The sequence below is a fragment of the Rhinoraja longicauda genome, chromosome 15, assembly GCF_053455715.1.
Source record: "Rhinoraja longicauda isolate Sanriku21f chromosome 15, sRhiLon1.1, whole genome shotgun sequence".
In the NCBI taxonomy this organism is placed as follows: Eukaryota; Metazoa; Chordata; class Chondrichthyes; order Rajiformes; family Arhynchobatidae; genus Rhinoraja; species Rhinoraja longicauda.
In genome coordinates this window covers 10,127,667-10,148,953 of record NC_135967.1, presented here as the reverse complement: position 1 = coordinate 10,148,953, position 21,287 = coordinate 10,127,667, and the positions used below count along the sequence as shown (strand labels likewise).

General features: G+C 42.3%; 1 protein-coding gene across 1 annotated transcript; it reads right to left on the bottom strand.

Moving 5' to 3' along the window:
• Positions 1-3,158: 3,158 nt before the first annotated feature.
• Positions 3,159-16,383, bottom strand: LOC144600521 (vacuolar ATPase assembly integral membrane protein VMA21-like). Its single transcript, XM_078412186.1, has 3 exons — positions 16,254-16,383; positions 9,473-9,582; positions 3,159-5,026 (listed from the first exon to the last, which is right to left on the bottom strand). The coding sequence occupies exons 1-3, from the start codon at positions 16,319-16,321 to the stop codon at positions 4,884-4,886; spliced, it is 321 nt and encodes a 106-aa protein (XP_078268312.1). The 5' UTR covers positions 16,322-16,383; the 3' UTR covers positions 3,159-4,883.
• Positions 16,384-21,287: the final 4,904 nt, after the last annotated feature.

The following is a 21,287-nucleotide window of genomic DNA, read 5'->3' as shown; positions in this document are numbered from 1 at the left end:
GGAGGGAGGGAGGGGAGGAGGGAGGGAAAGGGGGAAGAGGGAGAGATGGGGAGGTGGGGAGGGGGGGGAGAGAGGGTGCTGCACCAATGCAGGAGAGGTTTGGGCCCTTGGGACATGTGACAATAAAGTACCATTGATCATCAAAACAGCTTTTATCAAGTACTTGCATTGAATGGAATTAGTAGTTAAAACATCTTTTCTTTAAAATAAATTCCACTATTTGTCATGTGTCAGTTCGATGCTCCATCTAGGCTCTGGTTTTCTCTTTAATTGATCTCCTCAGTTCATCTGTTGAAAATAATGAACTAAATCTGCTTTATTTCAGGTGGATTTTTAAGGATAGTCGTCATCTAGTGATAAGTCTTAAAAGTATGGATTACACTTGAAAGACAGCTTTATTTCTCACAAAGCAAAAGGCTCCGTTCAGAAATGGCAAGCTTTAAATGTGGCCATTATCGGTAATGGCCACATTTAAAGCTTGCCATTTCTGAGACCAAAGGTCTCAGTGGATGCATACGTCACTCCTCTTGGTAGAAGGTTGCCTGAAGATGTTTTCTAGGTGCTAGTTAAGTGCCTGCTCCACAGGGAAGGAGTTGGCTGTGTTGATCAATATCAGTGACGTAGATGCAGTAATCAGTGACAGAGACTGCCTGGGGCTTAGGTGAGTTGACGCAGTATGGTCAGTTCTTTTCACCAGGTATTATTTTCCTCCATTAAATTATTCCAGGACTGGTAATCCGGGGACAGCTTTACTAAGACAAAGACAATGAATTGTTGAATATAGCAAAGTACAGCATCGGAACAGGTATATAGCACCACAATGTGCCTCTCTAGACCTTTCCTATGTACCTGTATAAGTGTTTTGTAAATGCTGTCATTGTACCTGTTTCAAACAGCGACCCTGGCAGCTCGTTCCATTTACCCACCACCATTTGAGTGGAAAAATTGCCCCTCAGGTTCGGATTAAATCTTGCCTCTGTCACCTTAAACCCAGGTCCTCTGGTTTTTGATTCACCTATCCTGGGTAAAAGACTGTACATTTACACTATCTATTCCCCTCATGATTTGATATGCACCTCTTTAAAATGACCCCTCAGCCTCCAGCATTCCAAGGAATAAAGTTCTAACCTGCCCAACCTCTCCCTATAGGTCTGGGCCTGAAGTCCTGGCAACGTCCTCGTAAATCATCTCTGCACTTTTTTCAGCTTAATGTGACAAATTTAAGGTTTCGTGGGCACATTGCAACTTTCTTCAATCTCTACACCAGAGTTGGTCTGTCCACATTCAAAAACACATTGGTGCAGTTCGTAGACTTGTTGCCTCATAGCATTGAAGACACAGGTTTGATCCTGACCTTGGGTGCTGTCTGTGAGGAGTTTGCACGTTCTCCCTGTGACTGCGTGGGTTTCCTGTGGACACTGGTTTCCTCCCACATCCCAAAGACGTGTTTGTAGGTTAATTGGCCCTCTGTAAATTTCTCCTAGTGTGTAGAATGGATGAGGTCATAAGGAATAGAATTGGGCCATTCGGCCCATCAAGTCTACTCTGCCATTCGATCATGGCTGATCTATCTCTCCCTCCTAACCCCATTCTCATGCCTTCTCCCCATAACCTCTGACACATGTACTGATCAAGAAACCAGTCACAGGGAGAACGTGCAAACTCCTCACAGGCAGCACCCAAGCTCAGGATCGAACCTGTGTCTTCAATGCTATGAGGCAACAAGTCTACGAACTGCACCAATGTGTTTTCGAATGTGGACTGACCATCTTTGCCTTAAAAATATCCAGACTTGGCCTCCACAGCCTTCTGTGGCAAAGACTTCCACAAATTCAGCACCCTCTAACTAAATAAATTTCTCCTCATCTCCTTTCTAAAAGAAAGTCCTTTAATTCTGAGGCTATGACCACTAATCCTAGACTCTCCCACTAGTAGAAACATCCTCTCTACATCCACTCTGTCCAAGCCTTCACTATTCTGTATGCTTCAATGAGGTCCCCCCTCATTCTTCTAAACTCCAGTGAGTACAGGCCCAGTGCCGACAAATGCTCATCATAGGTTAACCTACTCATTCCTGGGATCATCATTCTTGTAAACCTCCTCTGGACCTGGAATCGGAAATAAAAGTTTTTCTTAACCTGCACAAAGGATGGGAGATGGATAGATTCAACATAGGGAATATCGCAGATAGGGCGAGGCCAGGGTTACCATGAACTTCAAAAAAAATTATATTATCTATTGAGTAATGTGTTTTAGTACTGTGTTTTTTACAACCTATTGTGCTTCTGCAAGTAAGAATGTCATTGTTCCACTTCAGGACCTACGACAATAAAATACTCTTGACTCTTGAATATATTTGCACCAAAGAATGAAAGTTAAAAGTGCACATTTTGGAAAACTGTGCAGGTTTACTTTCAACCTTATTAAATTTCCAATTTAACTTTACAAAGAAGGCTGCATCTGCAATCTTCCAGAAACAATAAGAAATCATAAGAGGTTTTGTCAGCAGTGTTCCTACGTATCAGGCTCTCCACCCAAAATATCAACTACCCCTCTGCCTCCACAGATACCGTTCGACCCACTGAGTTCTTCCAGCAGTTTGTTTTGTTGTGTGATTTCATACCTGGAGGAATGTCCTTTGTTTATTTGATTTTTGAGTTACAGCATGAAAACAGGCCATTTGGCCCCTACTGACCATCCAGCGCCCTTTCACACTGATTCTATGTTATCCCACTTTCTCATCAACTCCTTACCTATTAGGGGAAATTTTACCGAGGCCAATTAGCCTACAAAACCTGCTCTTATTTGGTATGTTGGAGGGAATGTACATTGACACAGGGCGAAAGGGCAAACTCCACACAGACAGCACTCGATGTCAAGATCAAATGCAGGTCTCTGGCACGGTGATGCAGTAGTTCTGCCAACTACTGTGCCACCTAACATCCTGAACTTTTCTTAAATAAAACTAGATGAGCTGGTTGTCACTACAGTTTGCTGTGTGGGAACCTCCATGGTTAAATTGCTGTACTCAATCCAAAACCGAGTTTAGATTACAAAATAATTAATCAGATATCATGAAGCATCCTAAATAATTTAGTTCTTTAACTTGTTAAGTTATAGCGAATGTAAGAAAACACCCAGAAAAGTAATTTTGACAAATCAGCTTTATGAGTTTTGACCAATTATACAGTACTAAAGTATACCATTTAATTTCCAACACTAAGGGCAGTACAATTGTCTGATAATTTTCACATTACAATCAGATTTTGTAACATAACCTAAACATATTCATTTTTCCATGTTTCACTCAAAGCAAGTTTAATCATTCTGCAAACAAGGTTCGGGAAGGGAGTAAAATGGAAAAGTTAGAGCAGATTATGAGATTTTACTTTTTAGTTCTATGTTGATGTATTTATTAAAGAAATACACTCGTCGGTGAAAACAAGTGCAATCAATCAACCTCTGGCAGTGCAGAATATTTTTACTAAATGTTCCTGCTGTAAAATAACGCTCCATTTTGATTGGTTACACAGTGATTTTTTTTAAACAATCGCTGTGTGGTGGTGAAAGCAAGAATACTTGTTCTTTGTGGAAAAGCATTAATTACTAAATGCAACAACTCAGAACTTCAATGTATCAGCATAATTATTTATTCCGTATTTTTCTGAAGTACTCTGACAATATCACAAGGAGCAAATTTTCAACTATAGCACTTTCTGTGTACAGGTCTGTTTCAAAGCATTGTCCATCACAACTATTTACACCCTTGTGGCTGTAAGGCAAGGTTCACAATGGTGCCTCAAAAATGAATCGTCCATTTTAAAAGAAAGTTCAGTCCTTTACTGAGGTGAATTGGAGAAAATCACTGCAGACACAGAGGCTTTCTATAACATGTTTTAAAATGCTTCATGCAACTATTTTTGGTGCTAATGACAAATTAGCAACTTCTGAGTTTGATTCTCTGAAAAATTGGGAAACATGATCAAAAACCTGGACCACATGACGGCAGCCCTGGTGCCGCCTTACTGCAAGATTGTGCTGTCACTTGAGCAGCCAAGATAATCACGATAAATCATCTTCAATATGTTTTCTGCAGTTGACAGCTGATGGCTTTCCTCGGGGAGAAATTCACCCTCAAATACAAAAATTCTTCCTAAGCATTTTTAACATTCTACCAGACATCTTCCAAGATTAGTTTTTAAAAAGATGAGCCCGAGCAACCTGGATCTTTACAAATCCAAAACAATTTAATGTATAAATAAGATTCCGGAACATTGAGCAGACTTTCATAATACTGTCTCAAACCTTATTAGCATTATGTCAAGGATGTAGCTTCTGTTGCATTACTGATAGCAATATTACATTGTTTGAATCCACAATTGAGAAAATAACTTGCATCACAATAATAAGTGGAGATACAAGTAGACAGTTGTACAGAACATTTTGCTTATAGACATTTTGCTTATAGTAGTTTGTATTCTAAAATTTGGATCGTCAAATTAATGAGAATTTTAAACTGATGTTAAAGTGGCATTTAAATTGCACACTAATGTGTTCATTATTGGTATGCTAAAAAAATTATGAGCTACTTTTCCAGTTGCGTGTTATTTTGCCTGAAAATGTAAATGGTGTACATTTAAAGTGCATATCTTGAATTCTCAGCTGCTGAAGTAAGCACATGAAAAGGAAACAATTAGAGACACTGCCTTTGAAAGTTGAGTTGAGCTTCCATTTTTCTTCACTTTGCACCAATGCTTCTAATCCAAACAAAAATCCAATGGGTCTGTGGTACGTCACTCAGTCATTCTTCTGCCTTTTTAATTTGACTCCGTCTCCCAGAATTAGCTTAAGCAACCTGATGCTTAATCCAAATAAAGCTGCATTTAATCCTGTTTGCCACTGCGCCATTGCTTTGAGCCTTCGTTCCATGCCACATATACAAACAAGGCCAGCACAACATGAACAGCCACTACAGCAACTATAGCAGCATAGAAGTAGCTGTCTCTGTTTGACATCCCCAGTGAACCTGAGAAGGAAAAATGTACAATTAAAGACCATGTTTTGTCTTTAATCCAAAGTTAGGGCTTCAGTTAACGTACTATGAAGGGTAGGAATAAGAAACAAAATTAATAATCTGGACTTTGCAAGGTAATGACAGCATGATTGTCAATGTTCAATATTTCTCCACAAATCTGCCGCAACTTTGGGATTTCTGCAATTGTACAGATAACTGTAGATATCCAAAGATTTCTATCAGTGTTTCCCAATTCACAGTGGCTGCACCTTTATCTTATTGCTGTGCAAACCCTTTTGGTTTCAGTTTCTGAGCATACCAAGAAGGGACAACCTTGTGAGATAAAATACATTGTGACATTTAATAAAGATCTCTCCAAACTGTTTATTAAATCATGTGGTTTTACATTAAAAGAGCCCACAATCTAAAGGGCTGCCCGAACAGATTGCAAATGACCTATACTAGTCCAGCTGTACCCAATTAGTCTACCAAATCTAGCAGTTTCAGGTTTATGTCACTGTGATGATTTAAAAAAAATTCCAGGCTCAATTAAATCAATCAAATTTAATTTATCCAGCAGTTATGGTGGGATTTAAACTCGTCTGTCTAGAACATTGATTGAGAATACTGATTGATACTTAACCCCAAGACTAATGACTTGTGGATGTAGATGAAACAATGTTTTCATAAAGATTTAGATCACACCCAAGCTCTGGTAAAATACTGAAGATTCAGGAAATCTGAAATAAAAATAAGAAACTGCTGGAAATACTTAGCAAATCAGGCAGCATTTGTAGGGGGAGAAAATAAAACTGGATTAATTCTGACCATTTATCAGAACCGATGGAAGGTCATAAGTTTAAAACATTAACGATTACTCGTGCCTCAGATGCAACCTGACCTGCTGAATATTGTCAACATCTTCTGCTTTTTTTCTGTGCTGTCAACTAATCCAGTGCTTCTCCTGATCCTATAGATTATCAATGCCAGTGAGTATAAAGGTGTTACTAATCTGTGGCAATCCCAAGATATTTCTTGCATTTAAATGCACTACAGAAAGCATCCTCCTACAATGCACCAGCTTGGAATGGTGTAGGAAAATAACTGCAGATGCTGGTACAAATCGAAGGTATCACAAAATGCTGGAGTAACTCAGCAGGTCAGGCAGCATCTAGGAGAGAGGGAATAGGTGACGTTTCGGGTCGAGACCCTTCTTCAGACTGATGTCAGGGGGGCGGGACAAAGAAAGAATATGCTTGGAATGGTAATTGCTCTGCCCAAGATAGCTAGAAATTGCAAAGATATACAAACAATCCAGTACATCACACCAAGACACCACCCCCTCACTGATTCCATCCACACTTCACGATATCTCGGGAAGGCACTCACGTACGGTGTGGATGTACGATCTTCTTGGACAGCACACCAAAAAACTGTTTTTTCCACTGTATCTCGGTACAGGTGACAATAATAAACCAATACCAGGGAGAGGTTTCCAAAGTACACATTTTGCACTTCGTTTAATCAGGTCATTTCTGATTTGTCAGCGAATATTAATTTTATTAGCCACACTTTGCCAAACGTGCGTGCACATCATTTAAGATTTCCGTGTATGGTAAGCCAAAGGGATAGTGTACCACAAAGTGGAACCCCATTAATAAATTCAGCTCCAAGTTGCCAAAACCGCCACTAACAGTATCTAACACACAACAAAAGAGCATTCCCATCTGCTTAGGATACAAACAGCCCAAGACATGGGACAGAGCAAAAATAGCCAGCAGCTCACAAGAGATAGGAGTAGAATTAGGCAATTCGGCCCATCAAGCTTACTCCGCCATTCAATCATGGCCGATCTATCTCTCCCTCCTAACCCCATTCTCCTGCCTTCATCCCATAACCTCTGACACCCATACTAATCAAGGATCTATCCATCTCTGGCTTAAATATATCCACTGACTTTGCCTTCACAGCCTTCTGCGGCAAAGAATTCCACTTGTTACTACATAGCTACAAGCTTCCTTCTTGTAAATTTGATCCTATCCTTCGAAAGTACTGATTCGCTCAATGGAAGATGGACCCAAAGCTTTGACAAAGCATTGCAGATAATTCTATTAAAATTACATTTCAGCTAAATTTCACAGCTACGTACTTTCTTTCAAAAAAGGAAATTTTACCCATCGTAATCCAAAAGCACTTTATTTTGTTTTACTTTGAGAAAGTATGCCCTTAAAAATTAATTGACATAACAAAATAGAGAGACATAAGGACAGGTATTTTATATTGTTTTTAGCACTGACACAATCAAAGGCAATAAGACTATCTTCAATTGGCACCAAGCCAAAGAAGTCATCAAGGATCATCTTAAAGAACTTGGGCAAAGAGGAAGGTTTTATGGAATGACTTTACAGGAGGATGTGCAGGTTGAGGTAAAGCTTAAGTGCTTGGTTTGATAACATTTTATTTAAACCTCCCAGTTCTTATTGTCACACAACTAATCTGTATCCGTACAACTAATCTGTATCTGTATAAAGAAATAGATTGCACCAAACATTACACTTTTAAAACTTACAAATAATACCTTGCAACACATTTTTATGCACTACAGCAGGTATGGAATTGTATGTAACTTCAGGAGGAGAAAGGGACAAAAGGGATCGACAGTAACTTTTTGACTCTATACCCAAGTTGTAAACCTCCTAACTGCAGAAACTATCTTTATCTACCCCACAGATGCCACTCAATATCCCAAAAACTTTAATTGAATGACTCGTCATCTTCCAAAAGTTACAATAATAACATGTGTCACCAATCGTTGTAATTTAAGGCTGGTAATTGAACACGCATTTTAACAGCACCTTTCCACAAAATCTTTAGGCACCGCTTTAATAAAATATTATTTTTAGAGATGATGGCTAGAACTACTCTTTGTATCAGTGTAATCCAAACAAGGTTTTGTATAAAAAGGACTAACTTCTATCCTATTGAACTCCAGTACTCAAAATATAAAGCTAACGTTTAGTTAGTCTTCTAATAATTTTCCATCCTGTCCATAAATACCTCTATGATCTACATAGAGATGCACACTTTTATACTGCCATTGCATTTGGTATTTTGCCATTTAGAAACTACACTTTATCCTACCTCAGTACAACATGAATGGCCTCATAATTGCATTTGTAGAAATCTATTTGCTGTGGTTTTACCATTTGTTTACTCAAACTTTTTGTAATTTAATGTTCCCAACTAGACTGCAAACAATTTGGACAGGTACATGGATAGGAAAGGCTTTATATTACGTTAGCTTTATATTAGAGAGATATGGGCCAAACAGGGGCAAATGGGACTAGTGTAGTTGAGGCAGCTTGGTTGGCATGGGCAAGCTGGTCCAATGGGCCCGTTTCCATGCTGTGTGACTCTGACCCTAATAGCATTTATCTCTTCATCATCTGCATACTTGGATACATGGCCTTCTACCCCATTATGTTTGTTTAGAAATCTGGTGTATGGTTGCTGTGCAAGCACAGATCCTTATGTGGCATAAATATGAATTGCACCTGACTGTGTTTGTGGAATCCCATCAGCCACTCTACTACAGCAGCATACAACCACCAGTCACATCTTCCCCTCCCCATCTGCTCTCTGTAGGGACCCCTTTTTGTAACTCCTTGGTTCACTCAAACCCTCCCCACACATCTCTTCCCCACACCACACACTCTCTCCTGCAACCATTGGGTATAACACCTGCCCTGACACTCTCTCTCTCCCTCATCCAGGGATCTAAACAGCCTTTTCACATCAGACAGGGATTCACCTGCACCTCCTCCAACGTTGTCTATTGAATTAGGTTTCCTCGACATTGCTTCCTCTACACGGGTGAGACCAGACACAGACTAGACAACTATTTTGCCGAGCACCTAGGCAAAGCACTTTGCAGAGCATCTGTTGGCTGTGGCAATCTGGATCTCCGGATTGCCAGCCTTTGTAATTCCCATTCCCATACCAACCTGTCTGTCTTTGTCTTTTTCCACTGCCAGGGTAAAACCAAACCCACACTAGAGGACCAGCGACACATATTCCATCTGGAGAGTCTACAACCTAACAGCATGAACAATGGCGTCGCCATTATTATTACATGCCAAATGAATTTCACTGTGTAATATTTAATTGCATATGTGACAATAAATATCCATTGAACCAGAGTTCCTCTCATTACCTTCGGCTGCAGATTCCAGAATCTGCAGCCTTTTATTCTCTCATCACTTTGCAGCCTCTGTTGCTACTCTATTGTTCCCTCCCCACAACAGTTCACCAACAGCAATTTAGGATCCATCTTTGACAGAAACGTTCGTTTGACATGATACCAACTTAAAATGGATTAGCCGAATTAGAATACAAATCCTGTTTCGCTTCAATTGAAAGGAACTTAAACTAGAAAAGCCAATTGTTAAAAGAGCTTACCTTCAAAGACAAAAGATTTTGTTCCAAAATACAACCCAATTGGTAAAACAATCATTAGGAATGTGAAAAACAGGAGTGTCTTCAGAACCGATAACAGCGAGCTGTCATTTCTGAAAAAGGCAAATAAAAAATGTAATCAGACCTACACAGAGATAACAAACATGTTTATATATAAAACAGGCTTCCTTTTGGCAATGTCACAACCTGTTTTAAAGATACTTCACAAGGAGAACCCACAACATGACTATAAATAATATTTTGATCAAACCCATTTTAATTTCAGCAAATTGAAATCTCTGGTTGTTTTATTTTACAATACAAAAGAAAAAATGAACGCGTTTTGTGGAATTAGAGATAACACAAGATCATTGAACAATCGGTGGACTCGAAAGGCTGTTCTGTGCTGTATCTCTAAACTAAACTAAAATAAATAAATATGGAAAGTTAATTGTTTTAATAATATAATTCTAAATTAAAATCATGCCTTGGGCTGTGGGAATCCTGGAATAACAAGAGTTCAAGGTGGCAGAAAGTCATAATTTAATACCAAAGGGTAGATTGTCCACTTACATTTGTGAAAATATCAAGAGTCTGTCAAGCAGAAGAAAATTAGTGCACACAAAGAGACCATAGGAGTTTGGGATTTGGAGAGTTAGCAGCATGGAATAGGGCAACTCAACACAAATTATGAACCCATGAATTTTGAGTGTCTGACAGATGTCTCGGTAGGAAGAATGCAAATACAGAGTTCCACAAAATTGAGCTATAGTCATGGCCCAAAATTGCATTGATTTTGGTTGATTATTATCATGTGTACTGAGACTTTGACACCAAAATTGCCGGGGTCGTGGACTGTGAAGAAGGCTGTCAAGATATACAGTGCGATGTAGATTAGCTACAGAAATGGGCAGAGAAATGGCAGTTGTAGTTTAATCTGATCAAATTCAAGGGAATGGAGTGAAATGAATTACGTGCAAGTGGATAAGAGATGGTCTTGGCATCATGTTCGGCACGGACATTGTGGACTGAAAGTTTGTGCTGTACTGTTCTATGTTTACATACTTTAGGCATAGGAGCCTGCAAACTGTGAACACCAACCATCCTTTTTCTCCAGAGATGCTGCCTGGCCCGCTGAGTTACTCCAGCACTTTGTGTCTATCTTCCCAACAGCCATCAGGCTCTTGAACAGCACACAATACCAACCTATGCAATAATGAACTGCTATGGACTGTGTCTATGGACTGTGACTTTGGTGTCTTTGGATGGCTACCTATTACTAGGGTCATAAATTAATTGATTAAAAAAATGCACTTTATCTGTGTGTGTTGCATTTACGGGCTAGTTAAATGCAAATTCTAACAAGAATTTAATTGCTTTCTTGTCGGTACATACGACAATCAAACACACTTGGCCCTGACTATCCAGGGATGCAACAGTTGGTATCAAAAATTTAGTTTGTCACATGTATCGAGGTACAGTGAAAAGCTTTTTTGTTGCGTGCTATCCAGTCAGCGGACAGACAATACATGATTACAAACTGGTATATGCTGTGCAAGAGTATTAAAAAATGGTTAAGTTTATTCAGGAGGCTCTACTGTGTGTGGTTTTTATGGCAATAATCAAAAGGACATTAATGCTCAAGAGAGCCTGCAATCTGTGTTCAACTTAATAGCAAGAAGGGGAAAAAACATACCATAAAAAAGAAATAATTATCACTGAATGAAAATGTTAACAGAAATTTAATTAGGTTTTGTTTTAAAAATTATAGCTTTGACATTAATCCCACAACTTGGCTGTCTAACACACTTCCACATCAGAGAAACAGAAATAAGAAAACAAATTCAAATGCAGGAAGCCTTTAAGTGGAACAGAAAGCCTTAAGTGGAACAGAAGAATTCTAGCTCTGGTAGAACAGTAAATTAATAAAGTTATAATAACTTCCTTGGTTAAGGATGGTTGAGAAAATCAAGTGGTAATGAGTGGTGGGATTTGCCATAGAATTGTAATGGTTAGGAGCCTAGTTGGCTTGCTGAGTCTGTGCTGACTGCTGGTGGAGCAATCCTCTTCAATCCTGTTCCCTCAATCTTTCTTTGTTGCCTGTGTGATGCTGCAACTTGCTTGTCTTTCCTTTCCAAATACTTTCCTATCTAAATACTTCCATTTCACTACCAAGTCACATTGAAAAGTGATATTTGCCTTTTCAAGAATTATTCAATAGTGTTCCTACTAATTTGATTTATTTGGGTGATTTACAAGTGTTTAAAAAATATGAAGTTGGTCAAAACAACATTGATTGATTCAATGAAATCCATACATTTCAACATTTTCCGTACACGTTCAAGAATCTTTACAATATGTTCTTCACATTCTCACTTCATCTGAAAACAAGGGTCTCCTTTCCAACTACATCAGCCTTAAAAAATATTCAAAGATTCCAGTGTTTGAGGAATATTTTGCTTACTCATAGAGACAAAGCACAAGGGGGCACAGCCCTTTGGCCAACAGAGTCCATAACAACAATCAACCATCCATTTACATTCATTCCACATTAATCCTATCTGTTTTAAGTTCTTCCACATTTATCTGCTCATCTAGACACTAGGGACAATTTACAGTGGTTAATTAACCTACCAACTCATCCATTCTTGGAATGTGGGAGGAACAGGAGCACCCAGAGGACACCCATACAGTCACAGGAAGATGGCGCAAACGTCTGGAGTAACTCAGCGGGTCAGATCTGAGCAGGAAACGGATAGGTGACATTTCAGGTCAGAACACCCTTTCAGATAATAGAGGCAGAAGAAGCCTCCCGACACAAAATGTCACATATACGTTCCTTCCACAGATGTGGCCTGACCTGCTGAGTTTGGTTTGGTTTAGTTTAGAGATAGAGTATGGAAACAGGCCCTTAACCTACTGAGTCAGCGCTGACCAACGATCACCTGCACACTAGTTCGATCCTAAACACTAAGGTCAATTTTACAGAGGCCAATTAACCTATAAATCTGCATGCCTTTGGAACGCAAGAGGAGCCCAGAGCATCCGGAGAAAATTCACACTGTCACTGGGAGAACGTGCAAATTCCACACAGACAGTACATGAGGTTAGGATGAAACTAGAGTCTCTGGTGGCATTATGAGGCAGCAACTGAACCACTGTGCCACCCCCAGCTGGGAGTTATTCCAACACTGTATTATTCAAAATTCTAGTATTGGCAGTTCCTTGTGCCTCTATTGATTGGTTTGAATTGTTAGGTACAGTATTGAAACAGGCCCTTCAGCCCACTGATTATTGATTACCCATTCGGACTACTTCTGTTATCCTACTTTTTCATCCTACACACTCCCTAAATACTGCTGGACAATTTATCGAGGCCAATTGACTTACAAACCAGCCGACCTGAGGAAACCCATGCAGTCACAGGAACCAACAAACTCCACACGGACAGCACCCAGTCAGGATCAAACCCGGGTCTCTGGCTCTGTGAGGCAGCAGCTCTACCTTTTCGCTATACAGACAGGATGTGAGGTCAGGAATGAACCCAGGTCAAGTAGAAATCAAGTCAAAGGTCTGAAGAAGAGTCCCAACCAGAAACGTCACCCATCCATGTTCTCCAGAAATACTGCTTGACCTGGTGGTGAATCTGTGGAATTCATTGCAGCAGACAGCTGTGGATGCCTAATCAATGGATATTTTTAAGGCAGAAAAATGGATTAGGGGTTATGGCGAGAAGGCAGGAGAATGGGGTTGAGAGGGAAAGATAGATCAGCCACAATTGAATGAAGGATAAGAAAATAACTGCAGATGCTGGTACAAATCGATTTATTCACAAAATGCTGGAGTAACTCAGCAGGTCAGGCAGCATCTCGGGAGAGAAGGAATGGGTGACGTTTCGGGTCGAGACCCTTCTTCAGACTGATGTCGGGGGTGGGACAAAGGAAGGATATAGGTGGAGACAGGAAGATAGAGGGAGATCTGGGAAGGAGGAGGGGAAGGGAGGGAAGTTGGAGATGTCGACGTTCATACCACCAGGCCGCAAACTGCCCAGGCGAAATATGAGGTGCTGCTCCTCCAATTTCCGGCGGGCCTCACTATGGCACTGGAGGAGGCCCATGACAGAGAGGTCAGACTGGGAATGGGAGGGGGAGTTAAAGTGCTGGGCCACCGGGAGATCAGCTGCGTTAATGCGGACCGAGCGCAGGTGTTCAGCGAAGCGATCGCCGAGCCTGCGCTTGGTTTCGCCGATATAAATAAGTTGACATCTAGAGCAGCGGATGCAGTAGATGAGGTTGGAGGAGGTGCAGGTGAACCTCTGTCTCACCTGGAAAGACTGTTTGGGTCCTTTGATGGAGTTGAGGGGGGAAGTAAAGGGACAGGTGTTGCATCTCGTGCGGTTGCAAGGGAAAGTGCCCGGGGTTAGGGTGGTTTGGGTAGGAAGGGACGAGTGGACCATGGAGTTGCGGAGGGAACGGTCTCTGCGGAACGCAGAGAGGGGAGGGGATGGGAAGATATGGCCAGTGGTGGGGTCCTGTTGTAGGTGACGGAAATGTTGATGGATGATATGTTGGATCCGCTGGCTGGTGGGGTGGAAGGTGAGAACGAGGGGGATCCTGTCCTTGTTGCGAGTGGGGGGAGGGGGAGCAAGAGCGGAGCTGCAGGATGTAGAAGAGACCCTAGTGAGAGCCTCATCTATAATGGAGAAGGGGAAGCCCCGTTTTCTGAAAAACGAGGACATCTCGGAAGCCCTAGTCTGAAACACCTCATCCCGGGCGCAGATGCGGCGTAGACGGAGGAATTGGGAGTAGGGGATAGACTTTTTGCAGGGGACCGGGTGGGAAGAAGTGTAGTCCAGATAGCTGTGCGAGTCGGTGGGCTTGTAGTAAATGTCCGTCACTAGTTTTTCTCCTGTGATGGAGATGGTACGGCACGGTAGCACAGCGGTAGAGTTGCTGCTTTACAGCGAATGCAGCGCCGGAGACTCAGGTTCGATCCTGACTACGGGTGCTGCACTGTAAGGAGTTTGTACGTTCTCCCCGTGACCTGCGTGGGTTTTCTCCGAGATCTTCGGTTTCCTCCCACACTCCAAAGACGTACAGGTATGTAGGTTAATTGGCTGGGTAAATGTAAAAATTGTCCCTAGTGGGTGTAGGATAGTGTTAATGTACGGGGATCGCTGGGCGGCACGGACTTGGAGGGCCGAAAAGGCCTGTTTCCGGCTGTATATATATGATATATGATATGATATGATGATGATGGTGAGGTCCAGAAACGGGAGGGAGATGTCAGAGATAGTCCAGGTATATTTAAGGGCAGGATGGAAATTGGAGGTGAAGTGTATGAAGTCAGTGAGTTCTGCATGGGTGCAAGAGGTAGCACCAATGCAGTCGTCGATGTAGCGGAGGTAGAGTTCGGGGATGGGGCCAGTGTACGTCTGGAACAGGGATTGTTCGATGTACCCGACAAAGAGGTAGGCGTAGCTAGGAGTTGAATGAAGGAGATGGCTTGATGGACTGAAGGGCCTAATTCTGCTCCTACATCCTGTGATCTGATGTTTCTCAGCAGTGACTCAGGTTCGATCCTGACTATGGGTGCTGCACTGTAAGGAGTTTGTACGTTCTCCCCGTGACCTGCGTGGGTTTTCTCCGAGATCTTCGGTTTCCTCCCACACTCCAAAGACGTACAGGTATGTAGGTTAATTGGCTGGGTAAATGTAAAAATTGTCCCTAGTGTGTGTAGGATAGTGTTAATGTACGGGGATCGTTGGGCGGCACGGACTTGGTGGGCCGAAAAGGCCTGTTTCCGGCTGTATATATATAAACATAGCACAAAAAGTAAGGAAATTTGTGTTTGGTAGATTATTTCTTTGTTGTAACAATGCTTCTTGGCAATAAATCATATACCGTTGGAAAGCCTGTTTATTTCCCTTTTAAATGGTGCCACATTTGTAAGGAACATGCATTTTTGGGATGAGCAGCAGAGCTGAGTATATGGGTTGCGCCCATGAAAAATTTGCCAAATCTTCTCTGCCAATGCCAAACAGATTATTCTGCTGTTGCTATTGACTCTTGTTTTGAGCTTCTGGTACCCCCAGGTGCTGACAAGAATGGGATGCCATCCCACAACAGTGTGTGACCAGGCTGGTGACCAGCATGAGGAGGAGGTGCCAGGCTGTTATGGCTGTGTATGGTTCTTCCACACGCTACTGTGGCTCCTGTTTATTAAATGAATAAATTGTTAAATTGCCAATATGTCTTGTTTCTTCAGACTTCAATCATCCAATCCACCAAACAACACCGAACAAGAGTCAATGGCAGAATAAGCTGTTTGGCATTGGCAGAGAAGATTTGGCAAATTTTTCATGGGCGCAACCCATATACTCAGCTCTGCTGCTCATCCCACAAATGCATGTTCCTTACAAATGTGGCACCATTTAAAAGGGAAATAAACAGGCTTTCCAACGGTATAAGATTTATTGCCAAGAATCATTGTTACAACAAAGAAATAATCTACCAAACACAAATTTCCTTACTTTTTGTGCTATGTTTATATATATATATGATATGACCCATTGGTGGGCGGAAGGGTTGGCGTCACGTGATCTGGGGGCGGGGCCCGCTATGAACACGCCCACCGCTCCGCGTCGGGTCGCGGGGCCTCTGCCCGGTGAGTGACAACCCCCCGCCGCCGCCGCATTGACGGCTCCGGCCCGACACGTCCATTCCCGCCACAGCCGCCGCCGCCGCCGCGCTCCCCACCGCCTGCACCGCGCCGCCACACTCACCCCCTGAAGTCAGCGGCGCCGGCGGCGCCGGGGGCCGCGTTCAGCACCGTTCGGTCCGGACGCTCCATCTCCCCGCGACGCACTCGCTTCACGCGTCACTTCCTGCTCGCTGTTGCGGCGGCGGTGGCGCCCCGCCTGCTTCTTTCGTCACTTCCTCCTCCAATGGTTCTGGGGCAAAGATACTAGAGGAGCGAGATGGACCACTCCGTTGATATCGCTTCTGCTGAAGTGTCGGAACGGCCGCCATTTTAGTAGGCAAAACCGGTCGTTCGCTCTGCCTCTCACAGTGTAATCAGTGTTGTGGGGGAACAGTATGTGTGATGATACCATTAAAATGCAGAAAATATCTCATCTATCAACTCACATTTTTTTGTTATTTTTATTTTAAAATGTTTTACCCCTGCTTCATTTCTCTGATTTTATTATTTCTTCCTGTTTCTGCCCATTTCCCTCTCATCCTTCTTCCCCAGGCAGCCCCCTCTTTTGTGCAGTTTCCCTTGTATTGCTCAAACACCCACTCTGCACAAAGTTATGAATGTGTGTGTGAGAGGCATAATAGAGATAAATAGATCTCAAAGTTCCATCTCATGGATCAGAAGCAAGTTTGATTTAAAGCAACGCTCTATATCTTTCTTCATCTTATTTTTCACATTATGTACATAAACCATAAAGGCGATTTGACCGTTATGGTTTATGTATATGTATGTATGCATATATATATATACTAGCACAAGTGTGCCCGTTGGGCCCGTCCTCGTAGGGTTTCCATTGTAACCGGGAGGGGAGTGGGGGGGAGGGAAGGGGGAGGGGAGGGGAGGGGGAGGGGAAGGGAGGGGGACCTCCCCTTTTCCCAGTACCCCTCTTTCCCCGTTGGGCCCGTCCTCGTAGGGTTTCCATTGTAACCGGGAGGAGGGGAGGGAGGTGGGGAGGGAGGGAAGGGGGAGGGAGGGGGGGTGAGGGGGGGAAGGGAGGGGGGGAAGGGAGGGGGGAGGGGGACCTCCCCTTTTCCCAGTACCCCTCTTTCCCCGTTGGGCCCGTCCTCGTGAGGGAGGTGGGGAGGGAGGGGAGAGGGAGGTGGGTAGGGGGGGAGGGGAGGGAGGGGGACCTCCCCTTTTCCCAGTACCCCTCTTTCCCCGTTGGGCCCGTCCTCGTAGGGTTTCCATTGTAACCGGGAGGAGGGGAGGGAGGGAAGGGGGAGGGAGGGAGGAGGGAAGATATTTTTTCATTCTATATTAGTGTAATAAAGTGTAATGCATACATACCTACGCTGATACAGAAGTTGTAGCTTTAGACATGAATAATGTACATTACTACCATAATTTAGTTTTGAATTTAACATATAATTGAGGGGGCCGGTGCAATATAGTGCTAACCCTCACTTTTGTGAAAAATGAGTTACATGCATTAACACGATCCTTGCCCATTACCCTGCAACCTGTAAAAATTTCATATTTAAATTCAACCGATAAATTGGTTAAATAACATAGGCACCTTCCTGTTTTTTTTGTGATTTATGGATTTTTCAAATGTGAATATCTCATCACGACACATTTGTGGGTAAGCAGTATAATGCACCAACCCCCTTCAATTTCACATCTTTCAAAAATGAACTTCACAAACAAGGATAACACTTATTATTTCTGTCATTCATGGTAAGATTTATATCATTTGTGTGCGAGATATATAGGGTTGAACTGTTTTACATATCAACTAACCAATGAAAAGATCAAGTCCTGATTTATACCAGCTCTTCACCTCCCCCCACCCCCCCACCGGCTTGTCTGAAGAAGGGTCCCAACCTGAAACATCACCCATCCTTTTTCTCCAGAGATGCTGCCTGACCCGGTGATTTACTCCACCACTGTGTCTTTTGAATTGGATTCATGCTTCTGTACCACGTCAGGCAGCATTGGTCATTTTAGTGGCTGTCAAGGGTTTTTAACTAATCAATTCACCAATTCAAATTTTCTTGGCTCTAAGTATAAAGTTAAATGTCTTTTCAATTATTTTGTGGATACAGTAGAGTTCTATTGTTTGCAAATGCCTAATCTCTGTTTCCATGATTTTTAAAAATAAAACAAAAAGAGATACAGCTCATGGAGGTGAAATTAAAATTAACAGAGAAAGCAAAGGAGAACAGTTCATTAAATATGATCAATTGGCCTGATACAGACAGAGTGGATCTCTATCCCCTTCAATTTTACATCTTTCAAAAATGAACTTCACAAACACGGATAACACTTATTATTTCTGTCATTCATGGTAAGATTTATATCATTTGTGTGCGAGATATATAGGGTTGCACTGTTTTACATATCAGCTGACCAATGAAAAGATCAGGTCCTGATTTATACCAGCTCTTCACCTCCCCCCACCCCCCCCCCCCCCCCCCCCTCCCCCAACCATGAAAAAAGGTCTCGACCCAAAACGTCACCTATCCATGTTCTCTAGAGATGCTGCCTGACTTGCTGAGTTACTCCAGCACTTTGTGTCCCTTTGTCCCCTAACCTAGTCACAAGCCTTTGGCCAATCTCCCACATTTAGCTTCAGCAGAGAAGGACCCATTGACTACTTGCTGATCATCGTCCCATCACAAAGACTTTCCAGCAAAGGCCTGAGGGTTCAGATATTTCTGAGCAATATTGTGTTGAGAATTTTTGATCAGTACATTACAATAAAGACACAGTCACACTGCAGAGGGTACATAGGCTGATGCAAGGACTAGACAATGTAGATTATAAGGAAAGATCAGACAGGCAATGGTTGTGTTCCTTGGCACACAGAAGGCTGAGGAGTGGTTAATTGAAATGCATAACAATATGCGGGGACGAAAGAAATATAAGGGGCCCATTTCCTTCAGCCGACTGAACAAATATCAAGGGGAGTAGATTTAAAGTAATTGGGGGGCAGGAGATTTAAAGTAATTGGTGAGATGAGGAAAACATATTTTACCCAGAGACAGGTGGTGACTGCCTGAAAGGGTATTGGAAACACTAATCCTATATATAAGTAAGTACTTCTCTTACCCATAGGTTAAGTGTCATTGAGTAATACAGTATGGAAACAGGCCCTTCAGCCCAACTCATCTACGCTGATTACGATGCCCCATCTAAGCTAGTCCCACTGACCAGCATTTGGCCCATATTCCTGTAAACCTTTCCTATCCATGTACCTATCCAAATATCTGTTAAATGCTGTTATAGACCTGCCTCAACTCCCTCCTCTGGCAGCTCATTCCATATACCCACCACCCACTGATGAAAAACTTGCCCCTCAGATTCCTAATAAATCTTTCCCCTCTCACCTTAAACTGATGTTCTCTGGTTTGTGATTCCCCAACCCTGGGCAAAAGACTTTGTGCATTCACTCTATCAATTCCCCTCATGATTTTACACATCTCCATAAGATCACCCATGTCAGTTTATATTCCTCTATAAGATCACCTCTCAGCTTCCTGTGCTCCAAGCAGTGAAGTCCTAGCATGCCCATTTACTCTCTACAGCTCAGGACCTTGAGTCCTAGCAAAATTCTTGTACATCTCTGCAGTCTTTCCAGGTTAGGTTGTTGCCGGTTCAAGACCATGTTGTCTGTGGAATGTCCTCTGGACATCCCCCTGCATTGTCCCATAAGGATTGTTAGTGAGAAAAAGTATCATCGCATGGAACTTGGTTAAGGAATCATGTCAAGTGACAGGGGCAAGCATAGACAGGTGGTAGAAACAAAGAACTGCAGATGCTGGTTTACAATTGTTTTGGTCACCATGTCATAGGAAAGCTTGTCAGCTCGCAAGGGTGCAGAGAATATTTACGAGGATGTTGCTAGGACTTGTGGTCCTGAGCTATAGGGGGGAGAGGTTGAGCAGGCTAGGACTTTATTCCTTGGAGCGCAAGAGGTTGAGGGGTGATCTTATAGTGTACAAGATCATGAGAGGAATAGATTGAGTAAATGATTGAGTATTTTGCCCAGAGTAGGCGAATCCAGAACCACAGGACATCGGTTTAAGGTAAAGGGGGGGGGGGGGCGGGGAAAGATTTAATCGGAACCTGAGGGGTAGATTTTTTTAAACTAAGGGTGATGAGTGTATGGAACGAGCTGCCGGAGGAGGTACATGAGGCACGTACCATCATTTAGAAACATTTAGACAGGTACATGGATGGGATATGTTTAGAGGGATGTGGGCCAAATGCAGGCAGATGGGACTAGTGTAGATGGGGCATGTTGATTGGCATGGGTAAGTTGAGCCAAAGGGCCTGTTCCATGCTGTATGACACTGTGATGAAAAGACAAAAAGTGCTGGGGTAACTCGGCAGGTCAGGCAGCATCTCTGGAGGACATGAACATTTTCTCCAGAGATGCCGACTGAGCAGCTGAATTACTCCAACACTTTGAGTTCTTCTATGACAGGAAGTGCCCAGTTAAAGCATTCAGTTGACACAATTTCCTTGGGGTTAAATTAATTTTCATTTGCATCCAAATTAAAAATCACAAGCAGAGCAACTGTATAACCAGATGTATCTCTTCATGGAACCTAAAAGACATCGGTTTAAGGTAAAGTGGTAGGCTGGCTGGTAGCAATGTGAATAACAATGGTCAATAACGATGGAAATTCATCGATTTGTTTTAACTTTGCAAAATATTGTTTGAAATTTACTCGGTATTCCGTCCAAGAGGGATGATCATAATAAATTACTACAGCAGCTTATCAATAAGTGAGTTCATTCCCCTGTATCAAATTTAATTTTCAAATTCCCTATCCAGGCTGTCTTTTATATCATCCCCTTCAGAATATTCATTTTTCTAGCAACTTCCAAAAATTGAACTCATCGCTTTTAATTAGTCCCTGTCAGCATTATTCATCCTGTCATTGTCTTTGGCTGTTTCTTTTTGCAGTCATCGCAAATTAGGCCATCCATTCATATTAAAAGTGTTCCTTATCACTTTGTATGACTTTCAATTTAACTCTTTATTTGGTAAGTCGTGCACTTGCGTAGGAATTTCTAACACTATGCAGACACTGAATAGAAATGTAACAAT